At 35.2% G+C, this 26,578-nt stretch overlaps 1 protein-coding gene across 2 annotated transcripts; it reads left to right on the forward strand.

Annotated features, from left to right (window-relative positions):
- The first annotated feature begins 183 nt into the window (after window positions 1–183).
- LOC111046762 (mannose-P-dolichol utilization defect 1 protein homolog) lies at window positions 184–19,428 on the forward strand. Of its 2 annotated transcripts, none has more exons than XM_039424730.1 (6): window positions 184–522; window positions 6,837–6,902; window positions 7,874–8,006; window positions 11,978–12,182; window positions 14,364–14,645; window positions 19,112–19,428. In XM_039424730.1, exons 1-5 carry the CDS (start codon window positions 420–422, stop codon window positions 14,640–14,642), a joined length of 786 nt encoding a protein of 261 aa, XP_039280664.1. In that variant the 5' UTR covers window positions 184–419; the 3' UTR covers window positions 14,643–14,645; window positions 19,112–19,428. The 2 variants fall into 2 exon arrangements, with proteins under 2 accessions (XP_039280664.1, XP_039280665.1); XM_039424731.1 differs by having other exon boundaries at window positions 233–522; window positions 14,364–14,652.
- The last annotated feature ends 7,150 nt before the right edge of the window (window positions 19,429–26,578 follow it).

The raw sequence follows: 26,578 nt of genomic DNA on the forward strand, positions 1-26,578 counted from the left end.
CTTGATAATTCGGTAGAGAGGTCTACCTGAAAGCACAGATTATAATGGCAGTAGTGAAAGATTGATGGCAAATAAAAATTAATCTATATCTGTTCAAAAATTAGTATAATTGTTCATTATCAACAAGAATAAAAAATTGATATCATATCACATCAAATTCATATTTTTCACCAAATAGAAATATTTGAAACAGCAATGTTGACTACTCTATCTATTTATGTCTCTGCGCTGTGAATTACTCTTGTCTTCTGCGTTGTTGATGTGGAATGGAAAGAAAACCAATGCTGATTAATTTTTGCTGATAATCCAAGCCGCATTTTCATTTTTATAACTTATAATACGTGTACATTAAGGTTTATTTCAGATTAGTTATGTACTGATCAGTCATAGTTTCTTGTTGTAATATAAAATTCTTTACAATGTCTTCGTTCAATGCTACAGAATACTTTGAAAAAGCAGCCTTGTTTTTGGTTACACCGCAATGTTACAACGAATTTTTTATTGAATACAATTTTCTCCATGGTAAGTATACATTTATTCTGTTCTCAATGAATTCTGTATCAAATAAAAATGCTCAGCAGTATTTTCAACACAGAAACATGAAGGATGACGCACCGCTAACCTTGTTAGTTGCATAGACTACTTATAATGTAGGTTAATCTTATCATGTAACTTAACTCGTTTCTTTGCAAAACAAAATATGTCTACTATTAAGTATTAATGTTGAAATCTCTTACATGTCTGGCTTATTAAATGCCAAGTTTCTTTTTTGTATTTAATTAATTAGGTCCATAAAAGAAATCACTAAAGTGAAGCCCACTGGAACACGTCGAAAAAGTGAAATAAAGCTGCCCCATAGGCAGTAATCAAATATGAAAATAAGCACTCTCATCACCTAGTTTTGTAAAGGTAAATCAGCCTGTACACACAACGCACAGTGTTCCAGCCGATGAGACGAGGTGTTGTTCCGGCGAACCTTTTTTTGTAGGAGCAGGATCTTTCTACAGCCCCTGCATTACCCCAAAGCATAATGCCATAATTTATATGGCTGTGGAAGAGACCATGGTATGCTGTAACCAGGTACAAATGTGACATTTGACTATCTACTGTGATGCCATCACGCCATCTTGATTCTCCAGTTAAAAGTTTCTTATTTCTTTTTGACGCGATCTTTCTGGGAACACTTGGCTAACGATCAAGAATTTATATATTTGGATACTGCAGATCATGTCAACATGTTGCTTTTATGTCAATGCGGCATCCATCTTGAATCCGAACAGTTTCACACTGCGATTACAGCATCTCCAATGGACAAAGTGTGTTTCTTTCCAGTCAAGTAGGAGCTGAGGATTACAAACAAACACATCACCACCAAGTGTTTACTTTGCAAGCAATGAAGGTTTCATGATGTATGCAATCAAAAGCCGAGCTTCCGCAAAGCCCTTGTCCGTGAATAGGAGTTTGAATAATGGGACATATGAAAAAGATAAGACACATACACACATGCATTCACACAGTCATCAATATTCGACAATTGACATATCAGAGCATTCCCCTCATTACATATATCTCATAGTGATATAAACTTCATGTGAACAGTAGGGAGGAAGCCACCACCTATAAATCGACCAATAGGTATTTTAAGGCAGAAAAAAAATTTAAGACAGAAGAGAGAAGAAGAAGAAAAATGTTTAGGTTTTATGACAATTTATTTACTTAGCTTACCACTCTGAATAAATTCTCAATTTCCAAAGGTGAATGAAGCCATAGCCAACACTTCGTTTTACGGATGAATTGTTTGCAAATTTTCAGCTTCCTTATTTCCTCAGGAAGGATATTGTGAAATTTTGGTCCCAGAAAAATGAAACATCTTTGGAAGGTGGTACAGTTGGGTTTGGGAAGTCTCACCAGCATTCGTGTAGTTTGCCGTGTAACCAAACTGTCTTGTCCAATATTTTCCATCAAATATCTATCCCCACTCATTTTATAAAACAGGGATAGAACTTTCAACACATTCATATATCTAAAAGGGAGAATCCCCAATGATTTAAACATAGGGAAAGTATGAGCCCGTCTACTAGCACCATAAATGACCCTAATGACAGATTTTTGTAGAACTATAAGATTTTTAAAATGTGACATGAATGTGGAAGCATAGCAAGAAATTCCATACTCCAACCTACAATTGAAAAAAGCAAAATACATCATGCGAAGAATATATTATGAAATTTACTATAATTATTGCCTAGCTATATTATGGACTGCTCAAATTATTAATACTAAGGCTTTTATTTGTCTTAATAATGCAGGGAAATGCATAACCTTCTTGCTCTGACTTCACACTTCAAGTTGACCATACAATATTTTTTTCCTATATTAAGGTGCACGTTATAATGGCAGTGGAGAAAGATAGCAGAACAACGTTGCCGATCATCTGTCTTGTCAATGTCTTCTATAGACGGTAGCTGATACCAGTTTATTTTGATGTAATATTAACTGTCAATTCTCGTTTAAAATAATCAATTATATTCTATTAAGCAAGAAAATATATTTCTCAGTAATGAATTTCCATGATTAAGATGAAATATTTTGTTAGTTAATTATTAGTTCTACATTGTTAAAAGACGATCTGACAAGAGAGCAAAGCGAGAAAGAGATAGCGGTATCCGCCTTGTTTAGTGATAGACAAGGATAGCAATGTTTTCAAGTTTTGAAAACTTTAAAGTTATAGTTTAGTGCAATATTTTTATTCTTTTCGGTTTTCAATCTAATTAAATTCTAAATTTTGGTTTGTATATTTCTGAACTCGGAATTTGATTTAAAGTGTAGCAACTCAACCTACCTTTTAGACATTGGCTTACTACTATCAAAATTTGGAAAGGGAACAGTTTTGGGCTAGACCTGTTGGTCCTTTTCCTATCATTTATTTGATTTGTGCATTGGTTAATGTAAATGATTGAATAGATGGATACCATTGCTAATCAAACACTGCCATTATTAAGCCTACTTGGACCCCTCACTATAGCTGTATTATGGACTGCTCAAATCATTAATACTCTCGTTTTTAGTTGTCAGGAAATACAGGAAAACGCATGACCTTCTTGCTCTGACTTGAAGTTAATTGTGGAATAATAAGTAGCCTATGGTTTGAATCCATTCAACAACTGTAGTGAGGTCCACGTTATAATGGCAGTGATTGATTAGCATTGCTATCCTTGTCTATCGTTCAACAAAGCAGATAGCGCTATCTCTTTCTCGTTTTGCTCTGTTGCCAGATAGTCTTTCAACAATGTAGAATTAATAATCAATTAACAAAATATTTAATCTTGATTATAAAGAATTATTATGAAATCATTGAAAAATGTAATTTCTTGCTTGATAAAATATAATTGATTATTTTAATCGAGAATGAACAGTTGATCGATAAACCGGTATCTGTACTTACTTCATACTTCTTACTTCATACTTCTCTCCTTAGTCATGACCAGATAACTGGATTGACTGTGTCAGAAAATGGACCTGACTTGGTCCTTGTCGTAGAGTTGACATAAAACTATGTCCGTAATAAACACTTATTTACGTTTATAAACTTAGTCAAACATATAAAAAACATTTAAGAATAGTAATATTTGAACTTTTCAAGATGGCCTTGCCTGTATGCATTACATTAATTATCACTCGACGTTAGCTGTTCCTCCACTGAATAGAATGGAGACTCTATTAACCAGTTTTTGGTTTTTGTTCTGAAGCTCCTGTCGTCCAAGTTCTTCACACTGTCAGGTAAGGCGTTGTAAATCCTCAGGGCTAGTATTGGGAAACAATCCTTCTTCTTACTCAGCCTGCAGAAAGGGATGTCTATTTTCGCTTTTCCTCTGGTGTTGTAGGAGTGTCTGTCTTCTCTTCTTGTGAGCAAGTGGAAATTATCCCTTGCGTGCAACAGGGAGAGCCAGATATATTGATTGTATACCGTGAGTATTCTCAGCTTGATAAAGATGGGTCGGCAGTGGTCCAAGTATCCCGCCGAATCTAGGATCCTTAGAGCCTTCTTCTGCTGGAGCAGTACATCTTTACAGCCTGGAGCGTGCCCCCATAACTGAAGTCCATAGTTGATATGGCTATGAAACATAGCAAAATACACCTCCACCAGATGCTTCCTGGAGATTAATGGCTTCAGACGTCTCAGTAGGTACATCACTCTGGCTAGTTTCCTACAGATGTTATCAATGTGGCTACTCCAGCCAAGTTTAGCATCCAATGTAAAACCCAGTAGCTTCACTTCTGTGAGATCGTCAAGCTGCTCCCGAACAAGAGTGCATGTTGTCTCCTGGGTTTTGCTTTCATTAAGCATCAGCTCGTTGCTGGTGAACCACTGCTTCGCCTGCTCAAAAATATCTACTGCTTATGGAAAGATACATTAAAGCTCCTTGTGTATCTTTTCGGATGCAACACGTTGCTTTTGAGAAGATACAAAAGAGCATCTACTGCTTATGGAAAGATACATTAAAGCTCCTTGTGTATCTTTTCGGATGCAACACGTTGCTTTTGAGAAGATACAAAAGAGCATCTACTGCTTATGGAAAGATACATTAAAGCTCCTTGTGTATCTTTTCGGATGCAACACGTTGCTTTTGAGAAGATACAAAAGAGCATCTACTGCTTATGGAAAGATACATTAAAGCTCCTTGTGTATCTTTTCGGATGCAACACGTTGCTTTTGAGAAGATACAAAAGAGCATCTGCTGCTTATGGAAAGATACATTAAAGCTCCTTGTGTATCTTTTCGGATGCAACACGTTGCTTTTGAGAAGATACAAAAGAGCATCTGCTGCTTATGGAAAGATACATTAAAGCTCCTTGTGTATCTTTTCGGATGCAACACGTTGCTTTTGAGAAGATACAAAAGAGCATCTGCTGCTTATGGAAAGATACATTAAAGCTCCTTGTGTATCTTTTCGGATGCAACACGTTGCTTTTGAGAAGATACAAAAGAGCATCTACTGCTTATGGAAAGATACATTGTCAAAAATGTTGCATGTTAATGAACGGGTAGTATTGTAGTCTATAGTGAGGTCCACGTTATAATGGCAGTGATTGATTAGCATTGCTATCCTTGTCTATCGTTCAACAAAGCAGATAGCGCTATCTCTTTCTCGTTTTGCTCTGTTGCCAGATAGTCTTTCAACAATGTAGAATTAATAATCAATTAACAAAATATTTAATCTTGATTATAAAGAATTATTATGAAATCATTGAAAAATGTAATTTCTTGCTTGATAAAATATAATTGATTATTTTAATCGAGAATGAACAGTTGGTCGATAAACCGGTATCTGTACTTACTTCATACTTCTCTCCTTAGTCATGACCAGATAACTGGATTGACTGTGTCAGAAAATGGACCTGACTTGGTCATTGTCGTAGAGTTGACATAAAACTATGTCCGTAATAAACACTTATTTACGTTTATAAACTTAGTCAAACATATAAAAAACATTTAAGAATAGTAATATTTGAACTTTTCAAGATGGCCTTGCCTGTATGCATTACATTAATTATCACTCGACGTTAGCTGTTCCTCCACTGAATAGAATGGAGACTCTATTAACCAGTTTTTGGTTTTTGTTCTGAAGCTCCTGTCGTCCAAGTTCTTCACACTGTCAGGTAAGGCGTTGTAAATCCTCAGGGCTAGTATTGGGAAACAATCCTTCTTCTTACTCAGCCTGCAGAAAGGGATGTCTATTTTCGCTTTTCCTCTGGTGTTGTAGGAGTGTCTGTCTTCTCTTCTTGTGAGCAAGTGGAAATTATCCCTTGCGTGCAACAGGGAGAGCCAGATATATTGATTGTATACCGTGAGTATTCTCAGCTTGATAAAGATGGGTCGGCAGTGGTCCAAGTATCCCGCCGAATCTAGGATCCTTAGAGCCTTCTTCTGCTGGAGCAGTACATCTTTACAGCCTGGAGCGTGCCCCCATAACTGAAGTCCATAGTTGATATGGCTATGAAACATAGCAAAATACACCTCCACCAGATGCTTCCTGGAGATTAATGGCTTCAGACGTCTCAGTAGGTACATCACTCTGGCTAGTTTCCTACAGATGTTATCAATGTGGCTACTCCAGCCAAGTTTAGCATCCAGTGTAAAACCCAGTAGCTTCACTTCTGTGAGATCGTCAAGCTGCTCCCGAACAAGAGTGCATGTTGTCTCCTGGGTTTTGCTTTCATTAAGCATCAGCTCGTTGCTGGTGAACCACTGCTTCGCCTGCTCAAAAATATCTGCTGCCAACCTCTTGGACAAATCTGGTGCTCTACCCCTTGCGAAAATAGTGGCATCGTCAGCAAACATGAGGATGTTGCCCATAAATCCAAGGTCATTTATCATTACCAGGAACAGAACAGGACCAATCACTGAACCTTGTGGCACTCCGTGACGAACCCGTAGTGGACCCGAGTTCGCTCCATCAAGGGTAAGAACCTGCCTCCTATCAGAAAGGTAGGCTCTGAAGGTGGCAAGGACTGGACCGCGCACTCCATAAGCAGCCAGTTTCTTGAGGAGAATATCGTGTGAAACACACTCAAAAGCCTTGCTAAAGTCCGCTAGAGCAAGAGACACTGAGTCACCCGCCTCAAAAGAGTTGAGGATCTCAGCAACTAGCTGTGATACCGCAGTGACCGTCCGACTGTGTTACCCTCCATAGAAGGCATTGACAAGACAGAGGATCGGAAAAGTTGCTATCCTATCTTTCTCCACTGCCATTATAACGTGGACCTCACTATATTATGATGAACCTCCCTATGTATCATATCATTTATCAAGTTTCTTTTTGCTATTTTTCCAGAACAATGCATCAAAGCCCTTATAAGCAAAGGTCTCGGATTGGCTATAGTAGCTGGCTCTTGCATGGGTAAGACTACATCAATTACAAGATTCCACATTTTAAAAAGTAAATAAAGATTGCAGTAAAATGTCCAGCTCTAAAGCTGCGTTCACACCAAAGTTATTAACAAAATATTAATAACTTAATCTTTAGATTGAACGGAACTTGACAAACACATATGTTCATCATGTTTATGATAAGTTATGTCCAATCTAATAGGATCTATAAGGATTAAGTTATTAACATTTTGTTAAAAACTTTGGTGTAAACTCAGCTATAAGCTGCTTATTAACAAAATGTTAATTACTTAATCCTTTTAGATTCTATTAGATTGAACATACTTATCATACACATTATGAACATATATTATGTGTTTGTCAAGTTCCGTTCAATCTAATAGAATCAATAAGGATTAAGTTATTAAAATTTTGTTAATAAATTTGGTGTAAACCCAGCTTTAGATTCGGTAAATGAAGATTTGAAATTCATGTTTGATTTAGGATTCAACAAAAATATAGTAGGAGTAAAATAAAGTCTTGTAAAGTTGCTAAGACCATGAATTTAGTTTGTTAGTGTTGTGTCAAAATTCTAGTTTTCTTTTTTTAACTCAGCTGTCAATGTAATTAGATAATATAAATCTGCTGTATTCAAGCAATTTATTGTATTTTACTTACAGTAGGCTATCTGTAATTCAACCATTGATCAAGAAAATTTTTGGAACTCGCTCAAGAATTGAATTTGTGGATTTTATCTGTAATTGAATGTTTGCTTGGTTCATTAATTTCATCAATACGAATCATAAAATTCATGTTAATAGAAGTCAATTTTTGAAAGTATTCCAAAGTATTTAATTTGATTTAGCCTAAATAATTGTTGTCAATATTGTTAGTCATATTTTCTCTAAGATTCTAGTCACTATTTCATTGTATTGATTCTATTCCTTGAAGAATCTTACTTGATTTTCTGTTACTAAACTTGACGATTGCTGTTTATTTCAGTGAAAGTGCCTCAAATACTGAAAATAATGCAGAACAAAAGTGCCGCGGGAGTTAGTTTCACAAGTGTCCTCTTCGACTTGTACGCCGTTGTGGCGGGCGTCGCATATGCCTATGCTAAGCAATTTCCATTCAGGTAATTCATTCATTTATTCATTTCTGAATCTCATTCACAGTACTCGTGGAAGCATAATAATTATAGGCCGGTTACAGAGCTCGACCGACCGTCAGTGCGTACGTCAGCCGCGCTTGTCTTTTCCATAGAGATTCCATGTATCCGTAAGTGCAGGGACACACGATCCGGCGACATCGCCGTCCGGCGTTTTCGCCGTCCGAAGCTTCGCCGTCCGGTTGCAAGAAGTACACAGGAAGGCATGGGGCAGAACACACGACGCCGGCGACGGCGAAAACGCCGGCCCGGCGAGAAATTGACCCGGCGATATCGCCGGGTATTCTCTACTTCGCCGTCCGGTTTTGCCGCCGGAAAGCAGTAGCAGGGCATTGTACTATATGGAGATGAACACACGACACGGCGAAAACGCCGGACGGCGCTGTCCCCACCCATGCCACTTCTTTATTTATTAACATTTGTAAAGTTACAAATGGGTAGGGTAGGGTTACAAGGGTAGGTTACAAGGGTAGGGTTGTAAGGGTAGCTGCTACGATATTTTTCTTCTGCAGGGTTTACAACACTGATTCAACCCTGATTCAACTGGTTGTGTTGCCCTTTTTTCGTTCAGTGTCGAGTATAATATTGTTGTTACTGTCTAGTTTCCAATATTTTGTTCCTGTCATGTGTGCTGACAACGTAGACATGGACCTACTCATCAGCCTTGTTGCTGAAAAGCCTGGAATCTGGGACCGATCTTTAGAAATATACAAAGACAAAAACAAAACCAGAGATAGCTGGCGGCAAATTTATTCTGTTCTGAATCCTGACTTTGAGGAATTGGAAGAAAGCGAAAGGAAAAACTATGGTAAGTTTAATTATATTAAGGGGAAAAGTGGGGGGCTTGAGACATTTTTCATTATTCATGTATAATTATTGCAATTCTACATTGCAAAATTCCACTATTTATCTATTGCATTCTATAATAATATTATATTATCTTCATCTCATGTGTATAAACGTTCATTAAAATAAGAATATTATAGTAAAGGAAAATATACAGTATAAATAATTATATATATATATATATATATATATATTACATTATATTAAAAAACTTGTTCTGGTCATCCCTGAGCAGCAGAAATAGAGTATAAAATGCACCATGGAACAGTCTTTTTTCTACTATTGGATGAACCCAGATGTTTCTGTTTCTGGTGTGCTTCTTCTTTCTCCTGTGGTGGAGCAGAGATATCGCAGCCAATTTCTTCCGTCTTGACAGTGTCATTTCTGAACAGCGACTGTCCTACAGGAAGGAAATATTCATCCCCAACAATAATAATAATAATAATAGGAAATAATTGCCGCCGGGCCCGGCGAAAACGCCGGACGGCAGCTTCGCCGTCTGTCGTGTGTTCTGAATGCTAATTGCCGCCGGATCCGGCGAAAACGCCGGACGGCGATGTCGCCGGATCGTGTGTCCCTGCACTAAGCGCACGCATGCGCACGGTCAGTACCATGCGTTTTACACTGCTTACAAAGACCATCGGTCGAGCTCGTGCGCATTCGTTCCATCGTTCGACTGACGCGCTATTGAAGCAAATAGAAGCGTTCACAATAGTTTTCAACTGATGTGCTGAATTGAATAGAATAATAAATGAATTCAATTAATAAAGAATACGTCATATTTGAAATCATTATTTTTCATACATTCCTTCAATCATCTCTGACTTTCTTATTTTGAAAAATCATAAATTATCATTATTATCGACATTAAGGCCTAGGTCATTATCTACATTTATTATCTAAGACTCATAGCTATTTTAAAGTAACTGCAAGTCTTTCCAATGGTGATACAGGAGCTCGAAATAAGTTTTGTAACCAGCCATAGACCATATAGTTACTGTTAGTAGGATAATTAAATCTTTATTTCATTATTATTATCTCTAATTTTATAAATAAGAATATTATTTGCTAATGAAATGATTTCGCAATAAATTTTCAAATCTATACTATAATGAGGATTTCATGCAATGGCTTGAACATTTAAAACACGGTTTTCGATGCTGGTAGCATCAACATTAAAACATGGTTTCTGATTCTGATACGGTTTCAGTTTGTCTAGTTTTCACTTGATCAAGTATACATTTAGTTTGTATTTTTTCAAACTGAATTTTCAATCCATCAAGATCTCAGCTTATCAAGTTCTCATTCCATCAAGTTTTCAGTTGATCGTTCAGTGTTGAACGAATGTCAGCTGATAGGCTGTGTTGTGCTAACATGATTCAACTCCAGAAAGCTCCTTGTGTATCTTTTTGGATGCAACACGTTGCTTTTGAGAAGATACAATAGAGCATAATGTTGCTTATGGAAAGATACATTAAAGCTCCTTGTGTATCTTTTCGGAAGCATCACGTTGTTTTTGTGAAGATACAAAAGAGAATATGTTGCATATGAAAAGGTACATTAAAGCTCCTTTTTGTGTATCTTTTTGGATGCAACACGTTGCTCTTGAGAAGATACAAAAGAGCATCTACTGCTTATGGGAAGATACATTAAGGCCCGCCGCAAAGTAGACCACGCAAATCCATGAAAAGCAACCCACGCCGTGGGATGTTTTGTAAATCATTGCTATAGAATTATCCATAATCAATCAGCTGACAAGTGGATTATTCATTGCATGTATTACACAGATGTCTGGAGAAGCCTAGCAATGGTTTACAAAACATCCCACGGCGTGTCTTGCTTTTCGTGGATTAGCGTGGGTCTACTTTGCGGCGGGCCTAAAGCTCCTTGTGTATCTTTTCGGATGCAACACGTTGCTTTTGATAATATACAATAGAGCATTATGTTGCCTATGGAAAGATACAGTAAAGCTCCTTGTATATCTTTTCGGATGCAACACGTTGCTTTTGAGAAGATACAAAAGAGCATCTGTTGCTTATGGAAAGATACATTGTCAAAAATGTTGCATGTTAATGAACGGGTAGTATTGTAGTCTATAGTGAGGTCCACGTTATAATGGCAGTGGAGAAAGATAGAAGAAAAACGTTGTCTATCTGCCGGTCTTGTCAATGCCTTCTATAGACGGTAGCTGATACAGGTTTATTGATGTTATATTAACGTTTCATTCTCGTTTGAAATAATCATTCAACAAATCGGATAGCGCTATCTCTTTCTTCCTTTGCTCTGTTGCCAGATCGTCTTTGTCTTTTAACAATGTAGAATTTATAATTAACATAAATATTTCATCTTAATTATGAAGATTCATTATAAAATTATCGAAAACAATTATATTGTATTAAGCAAGAAATTATATTTTTCAATAATTTCATTATGAATCTCCATAATTAAGATGAAATATCTTGTTAATTATTAATTCTACATTGTTAAAAGACGATCTAGCAACAGAGCAAAGGAAGAAAGAGATAGCGCTATTGCTTTGTTGAATGATAGACAAGGGTAGCAATACCATTGCTAATCAAACACTGCCATTATAACGTGGACCTTACTATAGTGGCCCTTCGCCGTTAGGCAAAGCTACAGGACCCGAACTTTACCTATTATTCTTTATATTAGACTTTACCTTTTATTCTCTATTTATCTATTATTTTTTACAATAGAGCACAAATCGGGAGAGAAAAACAAAGAATACTTTGTACTATTTCTCTCCCAAATTTAAAAAACATTATAGTCCAAAATGAGGTTATGTCTTCTAGATTTCCACAAAATTTTCAGTCCAAAAATATTTATACAAACCATTCTTTTGTATTCAGATCTTTTAAATACCAGAATAATAATAATAATTCATAACACTTAGTTATTTTTAAAATAGAGAATATTCACTTATTAGAGACATTTTTAATTTTTTTCTGTACAAATACATATGTAATAGTGAAATGTGTGTGTTCGTGGCGTTCTAGTCTGTGAGCACCTTTAGATTTTAATATTTGGCTTTAATTTTTGTGTATTATACTTGGACGAATGTTTGATTGCAGTGCCTGGGGCGACGCTCTGTTCCTGCTGATTCAGAGCACGATAATCACAGCTCTGGTGCTCGGATACAACTTCTCGCCGTCTGCAGCCGCCTCGTTTGTGGTGGCCTTTTGCGGGGTGCTGGTGGGTCTCATCGGGGGATTCACCAGTCTCGACGTTCTCTGGTCCATGCAGGCGGTTAGCGCGCCCATCATGTTCGTTGGCAAGGTCAGGATCATACCTTTTTTCACTAATTAATTGATCATAAAATGGATATGCGCATTACTGCAAAATTGCAAGTTAATCAATCCAGTAGTTCAGACGTGATGATGCGTGAATTTCCTATCCCGTACGAGTATAAGCCAATTTTTTCCTTTATTATATAATAGATATCCAATAAAAGCTCTATAAATAAAACACAGTAATAATATAATAGAATTCAGTGATAATATTAATTAAAGCAGCTGGTTAACTACAATTTTCTAATAAAATATTTCATCTTGAATATGCATATGCATCTTAGAGCCTGTTCACATGACAGCGATTTATGCTCGGTTGTCACGCGGTTGACCAACCGAGCGGTTGCCAGGTATAGGGAAACACATGGTGCCGTACACATGCATCGCTCGGTTTGAGCAGTCGCCGGCGAATCGCGGCGGTTGTAGTCTCCAGTCCAACCGCTCGGTTGCCGGGCGGTTCGATATACCAGAGCAGGCATGAGAGCGTACACATGTCTTCAGTCAACCGAGCGGTTTCGAGCAGAACAGTTCTCATAGTGCAAATTCTATTACAATTTCAGTTCAATTAAAATTCATTCTATTACAATTTTCAGTTCATTTAGTTTGTAAGTTCAATTTAAGTTAGTTTGTAGAGGATCATATTTCATAGTAGGGTAAACTAGGCCCACGTTTCAAACAAAATTTAAACATAATTGAACATAATCTTTTAGGTTATTTAGGTACATAATGTGTTATTTTTGGTCATTTTTAGTAAATTGAATAGCTTTATCAAAAGTTGATATTTTCAGAAACTTTTCGTTTTATTCAATCAACAATACCATGAAGAATTTATCTTCCAAATCTCTTACCGTATTTGAAATGTTCTGTTCCAAAAATCTAAACTTTAGGCGCTCATATTTCAAAAAGTTATGATCGAAAAAAAAATGTTTTTCTGAGAAAACTTTTCCATTTTGATAGCTTCATGATATACAAATCGAAAAACTTTTGAAAAATATTACCAGTAGAAAGTTCAATTTCAGCCTTTGCACAGCCTTAACCGAGGGCAAATCGCTCTTGAATCGCTGTCATGTGTACGAGACTGGCAAATCGAGCGATTTGTCAACCGCGCGACAACCGAGCGTAAATCGCTGTCATGTGAACAAGCTCTTAGCTCTGAGCTCTGACTGAGAATTTGATGAAGCTGCCTACCTTCGCTGCTCCACTTTGTTGACACATTTGAATGAACTGACACACAGAAGGTAACTGAGAATGTTGAAAATGTGTCAGAAAATAGTAGAGCGGCGAAAATTAGGTAACATATAATATAATGTATTCATATTTCTATTTATTTACTTGCCATTAACAGTAATACATAGGCTACTATATAGACAATCGTCATACAATACATACAGAAACAAGAACCTTGCCTTTAGGGTAACCGTCCACTGGAACCGATCCGTTCGACCGTTGGATCGAACGAATCTGCCGGCCGTTAATTCGGCCGAATATGGTCGCCCATTGGACCGTTTACGTCAGTCCAGTTGCCAATTATTGAATTAACTCCTATTATAGCTATCAAAATTTTTCATAAACAATGATTATAATTTATTGAGATTTTGAAAATTGAATAAACAAATATCCACTAAATTAGATATTCATTACCAAGCAATCTATGTTCACAGACTCCTTTGAACATCACGACGATGATATATTTTGTCTCGCATATCCCCAATGGAACATGCTCGTGAACCAAACTTATCAACTTTTCATTGTCCATAGTTACAACTTTATAAAACAGAACAACTTCAAAAAACAAAAACAAACAAGAATGTGAAACAATTTTAGGTTAGGAACACTTTGTTGTCTCAGCTCGACTAGTTAGTTCGGCCGGATAGAGCCGGAAAATCCCATCCAATTCGGATCGAAAAATTGATCAGCCGGAGACGATGCATGTTGCAATGGATGAGCATCTATTCCTTTCTTTGTTGGGGGATCGTTCGGTCGCGGTCGGTTGTTTTCGGCCGATACTAGTTCGGACGAAAACGGTTCCAGTGGACAGGCCAACCTTATAGTATTAACCTTGACTTACCTTTCTTTAAGTTGTCCGATCCTTGTTGTTTAAGAACAATGTATCTTGCCTTATCTTAGTTATTGCTTTGATTGAAATCAATTTGTATTCGTATTTTTGCAGCTGGTGCAAGCATACACAAACTACGCAAACGGCAGCACCGGTCAGCTGTCGGCGATGATGTGTTTCATGCTGCTGTTTGGATCGACCGCTCGCATCTTCACGTCGATCGAGGAGACAGGCGACCCCATCATTGTGCTCATCTACTCGCTGGCCACGGCGGGCAACGCCCTGCTCGTCTCACAGTTCATTTACTACTACTTCAAGGCCAAGTCAGCCGGTGCCAAGGGTGGCAAGCCGGCTAAGGGCGCAAAGGCGGCCAAGGCTAAGAAGACTAGCTAGCGAGTGAGTGGTCAGATAATAGTTCACTAGTGATTGATAATGATATAGCAAACAAACCTGTAGCTAGGTACACGTTATAAACTCAGCACCTGATTTATTGGTTTACTATCCTTGATACTAGGGACATTCAGATAATCAAAAATGTATACTTTATTATAATCAAAAATTTATACAAACAGCAGAATTCCGAGTCAAATCAAGAACTAGTCGAAAACTAGTCAAGAACTAGTCGACAGTAGAGTTCTCATTTTTACAAAGGCAGCTCTGGCCTTTTCAATTCTCATTTTTATTTCTGGCATGTGACTTGCATTGCAGCTGACGCGGGTTCCCAGATAGTTATATGCCTCTACCCGCACTATCATATCCTGTCCAGCAAAAAGGTGCTCTTGTGGAATTTCTTGCTTTGTAATGACCATGTACTTTGTTTTCTTGGCATTTAATGTGAGCCCATATCCTCACTTATTCTTATCAAATTGCTTAGAATTCTTTTCAGGTCTTCTATGCTCTCAGCAAGGAGTACAGTGTCATCTGCATAGCGGATGTTGTTTATATGGGTACCATTGATGACAATGCCCGCTGCTTCTTTTTCAATAGCTTTTGCTATGATATTTTCCGAGTATAAATTGAAACTTACAATAAAGCGTGGAGTCCGTCAAGGATGTGTACTCTCCCCTCTCTTGTTCAATTTATACTCGGAAAATATCATAGCAAAAGCTATTGAAGAAGAAGCAGCGGGCATTGTCATCAATGGTATCCATATAAACAACATCCGCTATGCAGATGACACTGTACTCCTTGCTGAAAGCATAGAAGACCTGCAAAGAATTCTAAGCAATTTGATAAGAATAAGTGAGGAATATGGGCTCACGTTAAATGCCAAGAAAACAAAGTACATAGTCATTAAAAAGCAAGAAATTCCACAAGAGCACCTTTTTGCTGGACAGGATATGAAAGAGCGGGTAGAGGCATATAACTATCTGGGAACCTGCGTCAGCTGCAATGCAAGTCACATGCCAGAAATAAAAATGAGGCCAGAGCTGCCTTTGTAAAAATGAGAACTCTACTGTCGGCTCGTGACTTGTCTCTTGAGGTTAGGACCCGTCTCTTGAGGTGCTATGTGTTCCCTGTTCTCTTGAAGGTTTGGAAGCATGGACACTAAATAGGGAATGTGAGACCAGACTTCAAGCATTTGAAATGTGGAGCTACCGGCGGATACTCCGTATATCGTGGACAGATAGAGTCACGAATAGACTCAGAAGAATGGGTAAGCAACTAGATATTGTGCGTGACATTAAAATACGAAATACATACCTTGGACACATTATGAGAGGACCCAAGTACATGATTCTGCACCTCATAATCCAAGGTAAAATAGTTTGGTAAGCGCTCGGTGGGACGTAGAAGAATGTCTTGGTTGAGAAACCTGAGGGAAGCGTTTAATTGACCTATTTAGAGCGGCTGTGAACAAGGTAAAAATTGCCATGATGATTGCCAACCTCCGAAATGGAGACGGCTCTTAAGCTGCGTACACATATACGCGCTTCCAACCCACACCGAGCACGCTCCGCCCTCGTACCGCCCTCGATCCTCCATCGAACCACAGTCACTCCTCCCACGCACCCATCATGAACGTTACGGAAGATGTTAGATCTTCTCACGTTCCCCGGTCGAACCACTGTTGCTCCCGGTCGATCATCAATCGCTCTGCTGGAGTGACGTTCCGTTGCGGAGCAGAACGAAAGTCTGTACGCACCTTTAGAGAAGAAGAAGCGATCCTTGTCTATCATTAGACAAAGCAGAAATCTTCCTTCACAATCGCAAAAAAATTGAAAATTTCACTTATGTTCACAATTATTATTATTATTATTATTGTTATTATTATTATTATTATTATATTGTTTCTGAGTCCGAATTCTGGTAGCTAGTGGCTCAGTATAGAGCGGCTGGTCAATGTGATGTAGATATTTTGCTTATTGGTCATTGACCCAGATACAATATAATTTTAATGAAGAGGACCACCGTCTTGTTTCATAAAAGACGGAAAAATTATTACTAACATGAATAGGTTCTTGGAGAAAAAATACCAAATGAGCAATATATAAATGTATTGAAATAGAAATGGCAGAACAATAATTTTTGATAGTGAATACAAGTAGCTCAATAGTCATACAAAAGTAAAGTTGATAACAAATTGTCAAGTTCAGCAAACATAAAAATTTAAATGGAGAAACAGACAATCAAGATAGCTGATAAACATCAAGAATCATTAGAAGCAGTTCAAAATCAGTAACCATTGAGGTTTAATATGGAAAATTTATAATTGATAAACATCGAAGTTTAATAGGGACGATTCAGTTAAGATACACTGAATCTATGGTAATTCACACTTACAAAGAACTTGAATACTAATCATAAGATTACAATAATAATGAGCTTGAAAAATACTGAAATTGAATTTAAAATGTGATGAATTTAATATTTATAAAATTTGTAGATTACAAAATATTGTGATTGAACAAAATATATTTGATGCAATAAAAATTGCTTGTTTGTTTAAAAATCCTAAATCAATAAATTGTGATGATCAAATAACTAGCCTAAGCAAGTGATGTACAATATTTTACCAAGTAACCAATATTTTAATATGTTAGGCTAAGTGATTCTGCAATAGTAAATTGCATCATGAACAAGAAAAGATTATGTTCTGACAACATTCATGATTGAAAAAATTACAATAGGTTGTCAAGTTATTCTTGTTTCATACAAAAATCTGACCTATGATGAAGCAACAAAAAATCAAAATTAGCCTAAGTAAATAGATCCAAATAATAAATGAACTCAACCCTAACCTTATTTAAGGGATAAGAAGATAAAGGTAATTAGCAAATACAAAGATGGTAAAAATATGCAGTTACCTAGGGTTTCAACATGATAGTGGTGTTCAAGTTGGTTCCAGGAAATAGTCAAGGTAGGCTTGCTTGAAGTATGGTTATACTGTCCGTGATGAATTGATGCAGATTTCCAACACTTGTATGGATAAGACGATTGGTTACAGCACATGGATAACTCCCAGTTCATTTGGAAACATTGAAAGATCTTCCAAGAAAATATTAATCACTGTTCAATATTTGAAGAGCTAACTTTAGTTGAATTGTCCAGTTCATATGGAAACTGAGGTAAGCCTAAGCAAGTGTGGCTACCAGTTTAAACACAACAGTCAAGTAAAGGCAGGGCATTACCAAACATTAGTAAGTTACAGTTCGAAATCAAGTTTAAAAGAAGATTCAATATGATATTGAAACAGATTCATTAATAGCAACAAGGAACGTCAATCCAAGTTGAAAGTAGATGATAGAGTTGAAGTAGATTCACAAAATGTTAACAAGGCACGCCAAGTTACAGTCAAAAGTAGATGTTGTTACGGGTTCACCCAAAAGAAAATGAAATTGATATTAAATCAATTTGTTACACGCACGCGTCACCAACTCACAAGAATGAAGAAATAGGATTATCCCATTACACTGAACAAAGTTTTCACTTGAAAAACTTGAAGAGATTAAACGAAGCACGACTTCAACATGACGAGAAGAAGAGAAGACGCTAAACGCCATCAAAAATGCAAGTCATAGGCTGTGTCCAGCTTTGAAAAGCAGTCACCAGAGCGCAGTAGCTGCTGGAGAGAAGACGAAATGTGAGCAGAAGAAATGAGCGCTCCAGGCGGTAAAGAAGGAACTAATGATTTCAATCATTGAATTGGATGTGAAATTCAACAATTATTATTATTATTATTATTATCACTATTTAATCATGAAATATATTTCCCCTTGTGAATGTATAATAATTATATTTCAGATATAATTTTATGTTACTTATTATTGAGATTCACTTTACAGCATTAGTTCATTGAGAAGCATGGGAAGCTATTTATAAAGAATACTTGTATTAAATCTAACTTTCGAGAGTGTCAGGGTAGTAATATTGGAATGCACTGATTTATAGAAATATTTGTAAGATGGGACACTGAAAACACCCATACCAAGCCCCTATTTAAAGTGTTACATCTATTTTCACTTAGGACCGGTTTCCGAGCTCGGGATTTAGCTAAGTTTTAGACTTTAAACAACTGGAGTCAGAAAATTCGCAGTCCACGTTTAAAGTAAATTTTGAAAAATTAGAAAATTGAACACAAAGTAAAATAAAAAGAAGATAGTGTTAAGTTTTAGCTATTTTGAATTATTTAGGAATGTTTCATTTCATAAAGGAAAACGGTTCCAATAATTATAGAAATGAGAAAGATTTATTTTGCTGTAACTATTTACTGTGACTATGCCCCGTTTTTGAAAGCCAATTTTCTGACTCCAGCTGTTTAAAGTCTAGAACTTGGCTAAATCCCGAGCTCGGAAACCGGCCCTTAAAAACCTTCCGTCTATTTGACATGAATCTAACATAATGTTTTCTTTTGATTTCAGGTTGAAACGGCGTTAATGTAGCAACTTGGCCTAATAAGATCGATCTCGCTGGTAATGGATCTAGTATAAATCACCATTCTCCAATTAAATTCTTCCTCATCAAAGGCTTAAAGCTTTATTTTCAAAATTCCACTACACGTTTAAATTATTATCTCAACCCATCGATTAGGCTAATCGAAATCGATAATTTATTGAATCTAGTGTTGTAGTCAATTTTTTGTAATCGGTTGCTTTGTGTTTGTGTCAATTTTCTAAGAGATGTAGGCTAGCATAATGTTCGTTGACGAAACGAAATAAATTATATTTTTGCAAAATAGCTTCTGAGTTTTATTGTCTCGAATTACCCGTGCTTTTCGAAGTGTTATTGAACGAGCGTCAGCGAGTTCTCACTTTTGACTTACTGAAGGCCAAAGTCGTTGTACGTCTGTTTGTATGTTCTACAATAAATTTAGCAAGAATTGATGAATCAGTTTCAAATTTTGAACTCTTATTCTTCGAAACAAGTTCATTGGACAACAAAATTGACTCACACCTTCGTCCTTTTTTGGGTTATAAAAATAACATTGAAAGTGCATGAGAAAAAAGATGTCAAGATTTATCATTCTGTCAGCTGAATAATTCATTGCATGCAATTACTACAGTTTTTCCATTCATTCAAAACATCAGCTGAGGCTATTTAGGAGCTACCACACGCGCTGACACATGATTTCAGCTGGTTAATATTAAGCTGCGTACAGATTTACGCGCCGCGAACATGAGCAATTCACTTTTAATCAGCTGATGCCAAGCTTTTTATATCTATCTTACCGTTTCTGTAAAAATACAGATATAGTTAGCTGATTAAAAGTGAATTGCTCATGTTCACGGCGCGTATATCTGTACGCAGCTTTAGATGTTGAAGCGATAGAGTAAAGCCGTGTCCACACTGAACAAATGTTCGACAAACATGTTTGTTTAAAAAGTGTGTGCAAATTTTATTATGTTTGACAAACAATGTTTGCCCGGAGCCAGTGTGGACGCGTCACCAAACAAAATATTTGTAAGTGGGAAGAACAGATTTTATGTTTTACAGCTGTCAACCCTGAAAATGTTTGGAAAAACAGTAACTTTTTGTTTGGCAAACAACGACTGTCCAAACTTTTTCAAATGTTTGTCCCTGAGCTCCTCAACAAACATGTATGTCGAACATTTGTTTAGTGTAGACTCGGCGTAATATTTGAATAGTTTTTCATTTCAAATAGGGTCCCCAATAAAACCTACTGTCAAATAATTATTCTTGTAAGAGAAATATTTAGATGTTTTCATAATTTTCATCAACTCTGTATGATTGAAAGTTGCAGGTTTCGAAGATTACAATAAAACAGTTGTTGAGCGAGTTGTACAACCCACGGGGTCACTAGTTGTATTTTATTATTCAAAAAATAAAAGAATTTAATAAAAATACTAGTTGTATTAGAACAGGTTATCTCCTATAGTGATAAGTTCTGGATCTAGATAGTGTGTTTGTCTTTTCGGTCTCAAAATTTTATAGTTTTTTAAAGTTTGGACTTTTCTATTCATTTAATTTTGAAGTATTTTTTTAAATTTAAAAATGATTTTTGTGTTGTGTTTTTAATTGTAAATTGAGTGTGTAATTGAATAATGTTAAGTGACACTCATAACCTAGCTACATTTGGACTGTTGTATAAATTAGAATTGGAACCGTTTTGGGCTTATAAGCCTGTGGTACTTTTCTATAAGTTGTGTAATTCTGATGATTAAATAAATAAATAGTGAGGTCCACGTTATAATGGCAGTGGAAAAAGGAGAAAAACGTTGCCGAACCTCTGTTTTGTCAATGCCTTCTATAGACGGTAGCTGATACAGGTTTATTGATGTAATATTAACGGTTCATTCTCGTTAAAAATAACCAATTATATTTTATTAAGCAAGCAATTATATTTTTCAATAATTTTATAATGAATTTTCATAATTAAGATGAAATATTTTGTTGAGTATAATTAATTCTACATTGTTAAAAGACGATCTGGCAACAGAGCAAAGCGAGAAAGAGATAGCGCTATCCGCTTTGTTGAATGATAGACAAGGATAGCAATAGCATCGCTAATCAAACACTGCCATTATAACGTGGACCTGACTATAGGCAGTAGATTCTTGATTGGGTATGCACTCAGTAATATGTTGGGCTTGGACTGGGCTTTCAAATCAGGGATATACAGTCTCACATACGTTGGATTTAGCTTTGTTTTAGGCCCATATCTAGGCGTATTTTGCCGTTCTTTATGGGAAAAAGGCCTACCGAGTGAGCTGAAGATAAGAAAGTATCTGCTCTGAAGACGCGAGTTTGTAGGAAGATGATATAAGGTGTAGGCTGATTCGTCATCTAATTGTATATTTTTACTTTCCTTGCCCTACTACCATAGGTAAGGAAAGTATTGCCTTCCAAAAAAAAATTAAGATACCCTAATTTCAAGTTTTCTATACGTTTCAAGGTCCCCTGAGTCCAAAAACATTATTTTTGGGTGTTGGTCTGTGTGTGTGTGTGCGTGTGTGTGTGTGTGTATGTGTGTATGTCTGTGAACACGATAACTCCATTCCTAATCAACCGATTGACTTGAAATTTTAAACTTAAGGTCCTTATACCATGAGGATTTGACAATAAGAAATTCAATAAAATTGAATTCAAAATGGCGGTTAATTACTAAAAAACCATGTATTTCACGGTTTTCTCGAAAACGGCTCTAACGATTTTCTTCAAATTTATACCATGGATAGCTATTTATAAGCCCTATCAACTGACATGAGTCTCATTTCTGGGAAAATTCCAGGAGCTCCGTAACATTCTTGTGAAAAATGGCAGATAATCACTAAAAAACCATGTTATTCACGGTTTTCTCGAAAACGGCTCTAACGATTTTCTTTAAATTCATACCATGTATAGCCATTTATAAGCCCTATCAACTGACATGAGTCTCATTTCTGAGAAAATTGCAGGAGCTCCATAATATACTTGAGAAAAATGGCAGATAATCACTAAAAAACCATGTTATTCACGGCTTTCTCGAAAACGGCTCTAACGATTTTCTTTAAATTCATACCATTGATAGCTATTTATAAGCCCTATCAACTGACATGAGTCTCATTTCTGAGAAAATTGCAGGAGCTCCGTAATATACTTGAGAAAAATGGCGGATAATTACTAAAAAAAAACATGTTTTTCACGATTTTCTCAAAATAACTTGACCGATTTTTTTCATATTCATACTCTGTATAGTTATTTATCACTCTATTAACTGGCATGAGTCTCCTTTCTGGGAAAGTAATGGGGGGTCCACCCCATCCTTGAGAAATGGACTTTGTAACCTCCTTCTCGTGCATGAGGTAGGTAGGTAGAGCAGTTCATAAAAATAACACATAGTCGAGATATTTCATCTGTAGAACAGCTGTTTTGACGACTTTAAAAAAATGACGACTGAAAAAAATTATCGAATTTCACAATTTACACAAAGGAAAAAGTACTCTGAAAACAATTATATATACACATATACAAAAGTCTGATCGTAGTTTCAAATATGAGCAAGGAAAGTTGTGTGAGTGTACCACACCAGATTTTTCTTTAGGGCTACTTTTGAATATAAATAGAAAAATATGAATGTGAGTGTACCCTTTTTAAATTACTTCATCACGTCATGTTCCAGCTATTTTCAAGTCAAAATGGCATTAGTAACCGAAACATATAGTGACGAAATAATTCAAAAAGGGTAGGTCTACTTAGATTTATATTTTATTTACATAAGGTGTGGGTTATTAAAATGAATAAGACGTTCAAATACAGTAATAATTACATGTATAATCACATAACATTTACTCCATTAAACATACATCATAGAAAACGTTTGTGCACATCCATTTAGTTATCATCATTCACAAATGGGCAGATGAAAGATGTAAATTATTGAAACTAAATTCATTTTCTGAAAATTTAAAGATTCTCTTGAAATGTGAAATGATTTACTAGGCTACTAACTCCTTTGTGTCGGCAAATGTTTTACAACAATATACTGTTTGGACAATTTTCAGTGAAACTTTTAATAAGAGTATACAACCATAGAGAAACAATAGCGTAAGTAGATATACCATGGTATAGGGCATTTATGTCGCAACTTTTACTGTTATCTCAAGCCGATTACTGTCGATTATTGTCGATTTCTACTGTTTTGACCGGGTAAGAGTGTATAAACGGCACAATATGATAGACTATCAGCGTTACACAGTTTTTTGGGAAAGAAATACGTGGACTATCGGCTTGAGAAAACAGTAAAAGTTGCGACACAAATGCCCTATACCATGGGATATCTACTTACGCTATTGTTTCTCTATGGTACAACTTTACCAGATACATTTTGATTGAAAATCTGAAATAATTTTTGTAAGGCTGTTTTCATGTTTAAAATAAAAGTGATATAAATGCTCCTAGTATTTATAGGATATTACTGTATTAGTCACACATGGTGATAGAAAAAATACTCAAGCAAGTATTACAACATATTATAATCGCTTAAAAATGGATGTAAATTATTAATGATTTCTAAATAATTGAAACATTCTCTTGAAACAAACATCTATTCATGCCTAATCGTCAGACACTAAGATATATTCTATATTAGACCTGAAAATTTATATAAAACTGTAATAGATCAAGATTTACTAGACTTTTATCTCGATTATGAATGAAATTTATCAATAATTATTGATGATTGATCAAAAATTTGTATTCACATTTCTTCTTTAAACCTACACGTTCATCTAAAAATTTGAAACTACGACTAGCTATCTATCAATTCCAGAAACCATAGAGATAATATTTATAAATTCATATTAACAGATCGACTAGTTGTTTTTTATAATAGTAGATAGTTATTTACACACAAATATATTATTTTAAAATTACATGGCGATAGATCTTTGGTTACAGCAATAGAATCAAACACTATTTTACAAGTCTTCATCTCACTCTCACAGATCTCCACTTCCTTATTAATTGACAATCATTAATTAGATGCAAAAATTTTAATAATTATTGAGATATCACTTTGGTCTTTGAATTAATTGATTCACTTCATTACATTTTAGCTCTTCCGTTTAATTCTTTCTCATTCCACAGACGACGGAATTTCGTTGTTTTGCAGGATAAACGTTTGATAGAATTTTCCTGTTTGTATTGAGTATTTTAGTATAAGCTATCATCCTGATTCATTATTATAATCGGTTTCGTTGTGAGTGTTTCCATATCATTTAATATCGACGTAATTATGACGTATTTTTAAAACGAATAATAAATTATTGAATTATATAATTTTGATTAGATTTGATATAAGGTAATAAAAACACATTAAATTAGGTCTCGAAATAGAGGGATTTTCTACCGTGTGTAATGTAAGTAGGAAATTGGTAGCCTATTCGTATTTTTTCGTTAGGGCTACACTTGAATAGTATTCGTTATAAATATAAATTACAGGGTACTTCTGCACCTGAATTATGTAATAGGAATTATTATTGTTTTGGCAAAATAAAAATGATTTGACTTGATTTCCCTATATCATTTTTCATAAATTATAATCGCAAATACGGTACTGTATACATTTACAAAAATAAATTACTATTGAATTTTGTAAAACTTTAGAGTGAAAAAACACTCACATTCTTTGATGTGGCGACGTCCGTTTCGTGCTGGTATCGCTCATTTTCAAGCCAAACAGAAACACACAATATAATTATTAACTGTTTGGCTTGAAAATGTGCAATACCAGCACGAAACGGACGTTGCCACATCAAAGAATGTGAGTGTTTTTTCACTCTAAAGTTTTACAAAATTCAATATTAATAATAATAGTGAAAACAAGATGGATAAACAACAACGAAAAAAAATTGGAAAGAATGATTCAGGATGCGTGATGACTTGCTTTTATAACTAGACTTTTCCAGTGCAACATGAGATATTTCTTAATTTCAACATGAAATATTCATATACTCATACAGATATTTAAAATAGGTCTTCTATATACAGTGTTTGTATATGGAATTATAATTATCTTGTGTGTTTCAAGTTGCTTAAATGGATAAAATCATTAGAAACTTGAAGACAAGAAATTAATGACTAGAATAAATTATAAATTGATTATAACTTAACAAGTGACTAGAAAAACTGGACTAGAAAATAACGAATAGTAAAAAGTAAAAAACTGTTGATAATTTCTATAAAATTTGTACTGATTTCTCACTTTGAAAAGAAAGTTGCTCATTTCAAAATACCGAAGGTAACTTAATAATAGACTATAATAGAATGACTAGAATAAATAAATTGACTATAACTTGAACAAATGACTAGAAAATAAGGACTAAGAAAAAGAGAATAACTGATAATAATTTTTATGAAATTTGTGTTAATTTCTCACTTTGAGAAGAAAATTGCTTATTTAAAAATATCGAAGGTAACTTATTAATATTAATTACAAATTTTACTTGGTTTTATTACAAAGTAAATCTACCAATAATATTCTCATTCTCAGATTTTATCTCTTATAATCAAACAGCTCTGACATACGGGAAACTAATAGAATAGTTCCAAATAAGCTTATCAATTTATCACCATTTTTACCTCATTATTTGAACGTAATTACAGAGGATTCTTTCTTGAAATTAGGAGGTAAAAATTCTCAGTGCATTATGTGTATAAATGTCATTGAATTCTACAAACTTCTTCATCCAATTTTCATCAGCTTTAGTTTTATCAATTTTTATTTATCAAGTGTGATTTATTTTTCATAATTTTCTTTAGATGATAATGATAGATATCTATGAGATGTTTGTGATAAACTATAATATATTTACGGTACGGTAACTTATGTGAAATTCATGTAGGCCAAATGAATGAGTATAATTATAATGTTTATTAAACTACTACATAGGCTTTTTATCACAACCATAATACTCGTTAAGTAATGAAGATTTTATTGAATTTATTTAGTTGAATTATTCATTTCATTTTTGTTGTCCTTCAGTTTGGAACAAATTACAGTATTTTGGTAAATACTATGTTTGAAAAATGTTCAGGTCATAATACCTATTTATTGTTTTCTTCCGCGCAAAAATCAAACAGATTTCATATCTCATAAAATATAAGCTTGCCAAGTCCCTGATAGGATACCACAGTTTTCCCATCTCATCTAATAGAACAGAGATTATACACATTCGCTAAAATAGTTTTTTGGGCAAATAAACTGTAGCCTACTGCTCTAAAAAATATTAGAGCTTCTATAATATATTATAAAGATATTATCTTGGAGATCCAAGAATATTTCATTCGGAAGAGCGAAATACTTTTTCAAACATTGTAGGCCACAGTTTTGATACTCATACCGGTTCCATACTTTGATTTTATTCATTAACTCACAGTATTATCGCAGT

This window comes from Nilaparvata lugens, chromosome 3, assembly GCF_014356525.2.
Source record: "Nilaparvata lugens isolate BPH chromosome 3, ASM1435652v1, whole genome shotgun sequence".
NCBI lineage: Eukaryota > Metazoa > Arthropoda > Insecta > Hemiptera > Delphacidae > Nilaparvata > Nilaparvata lugens.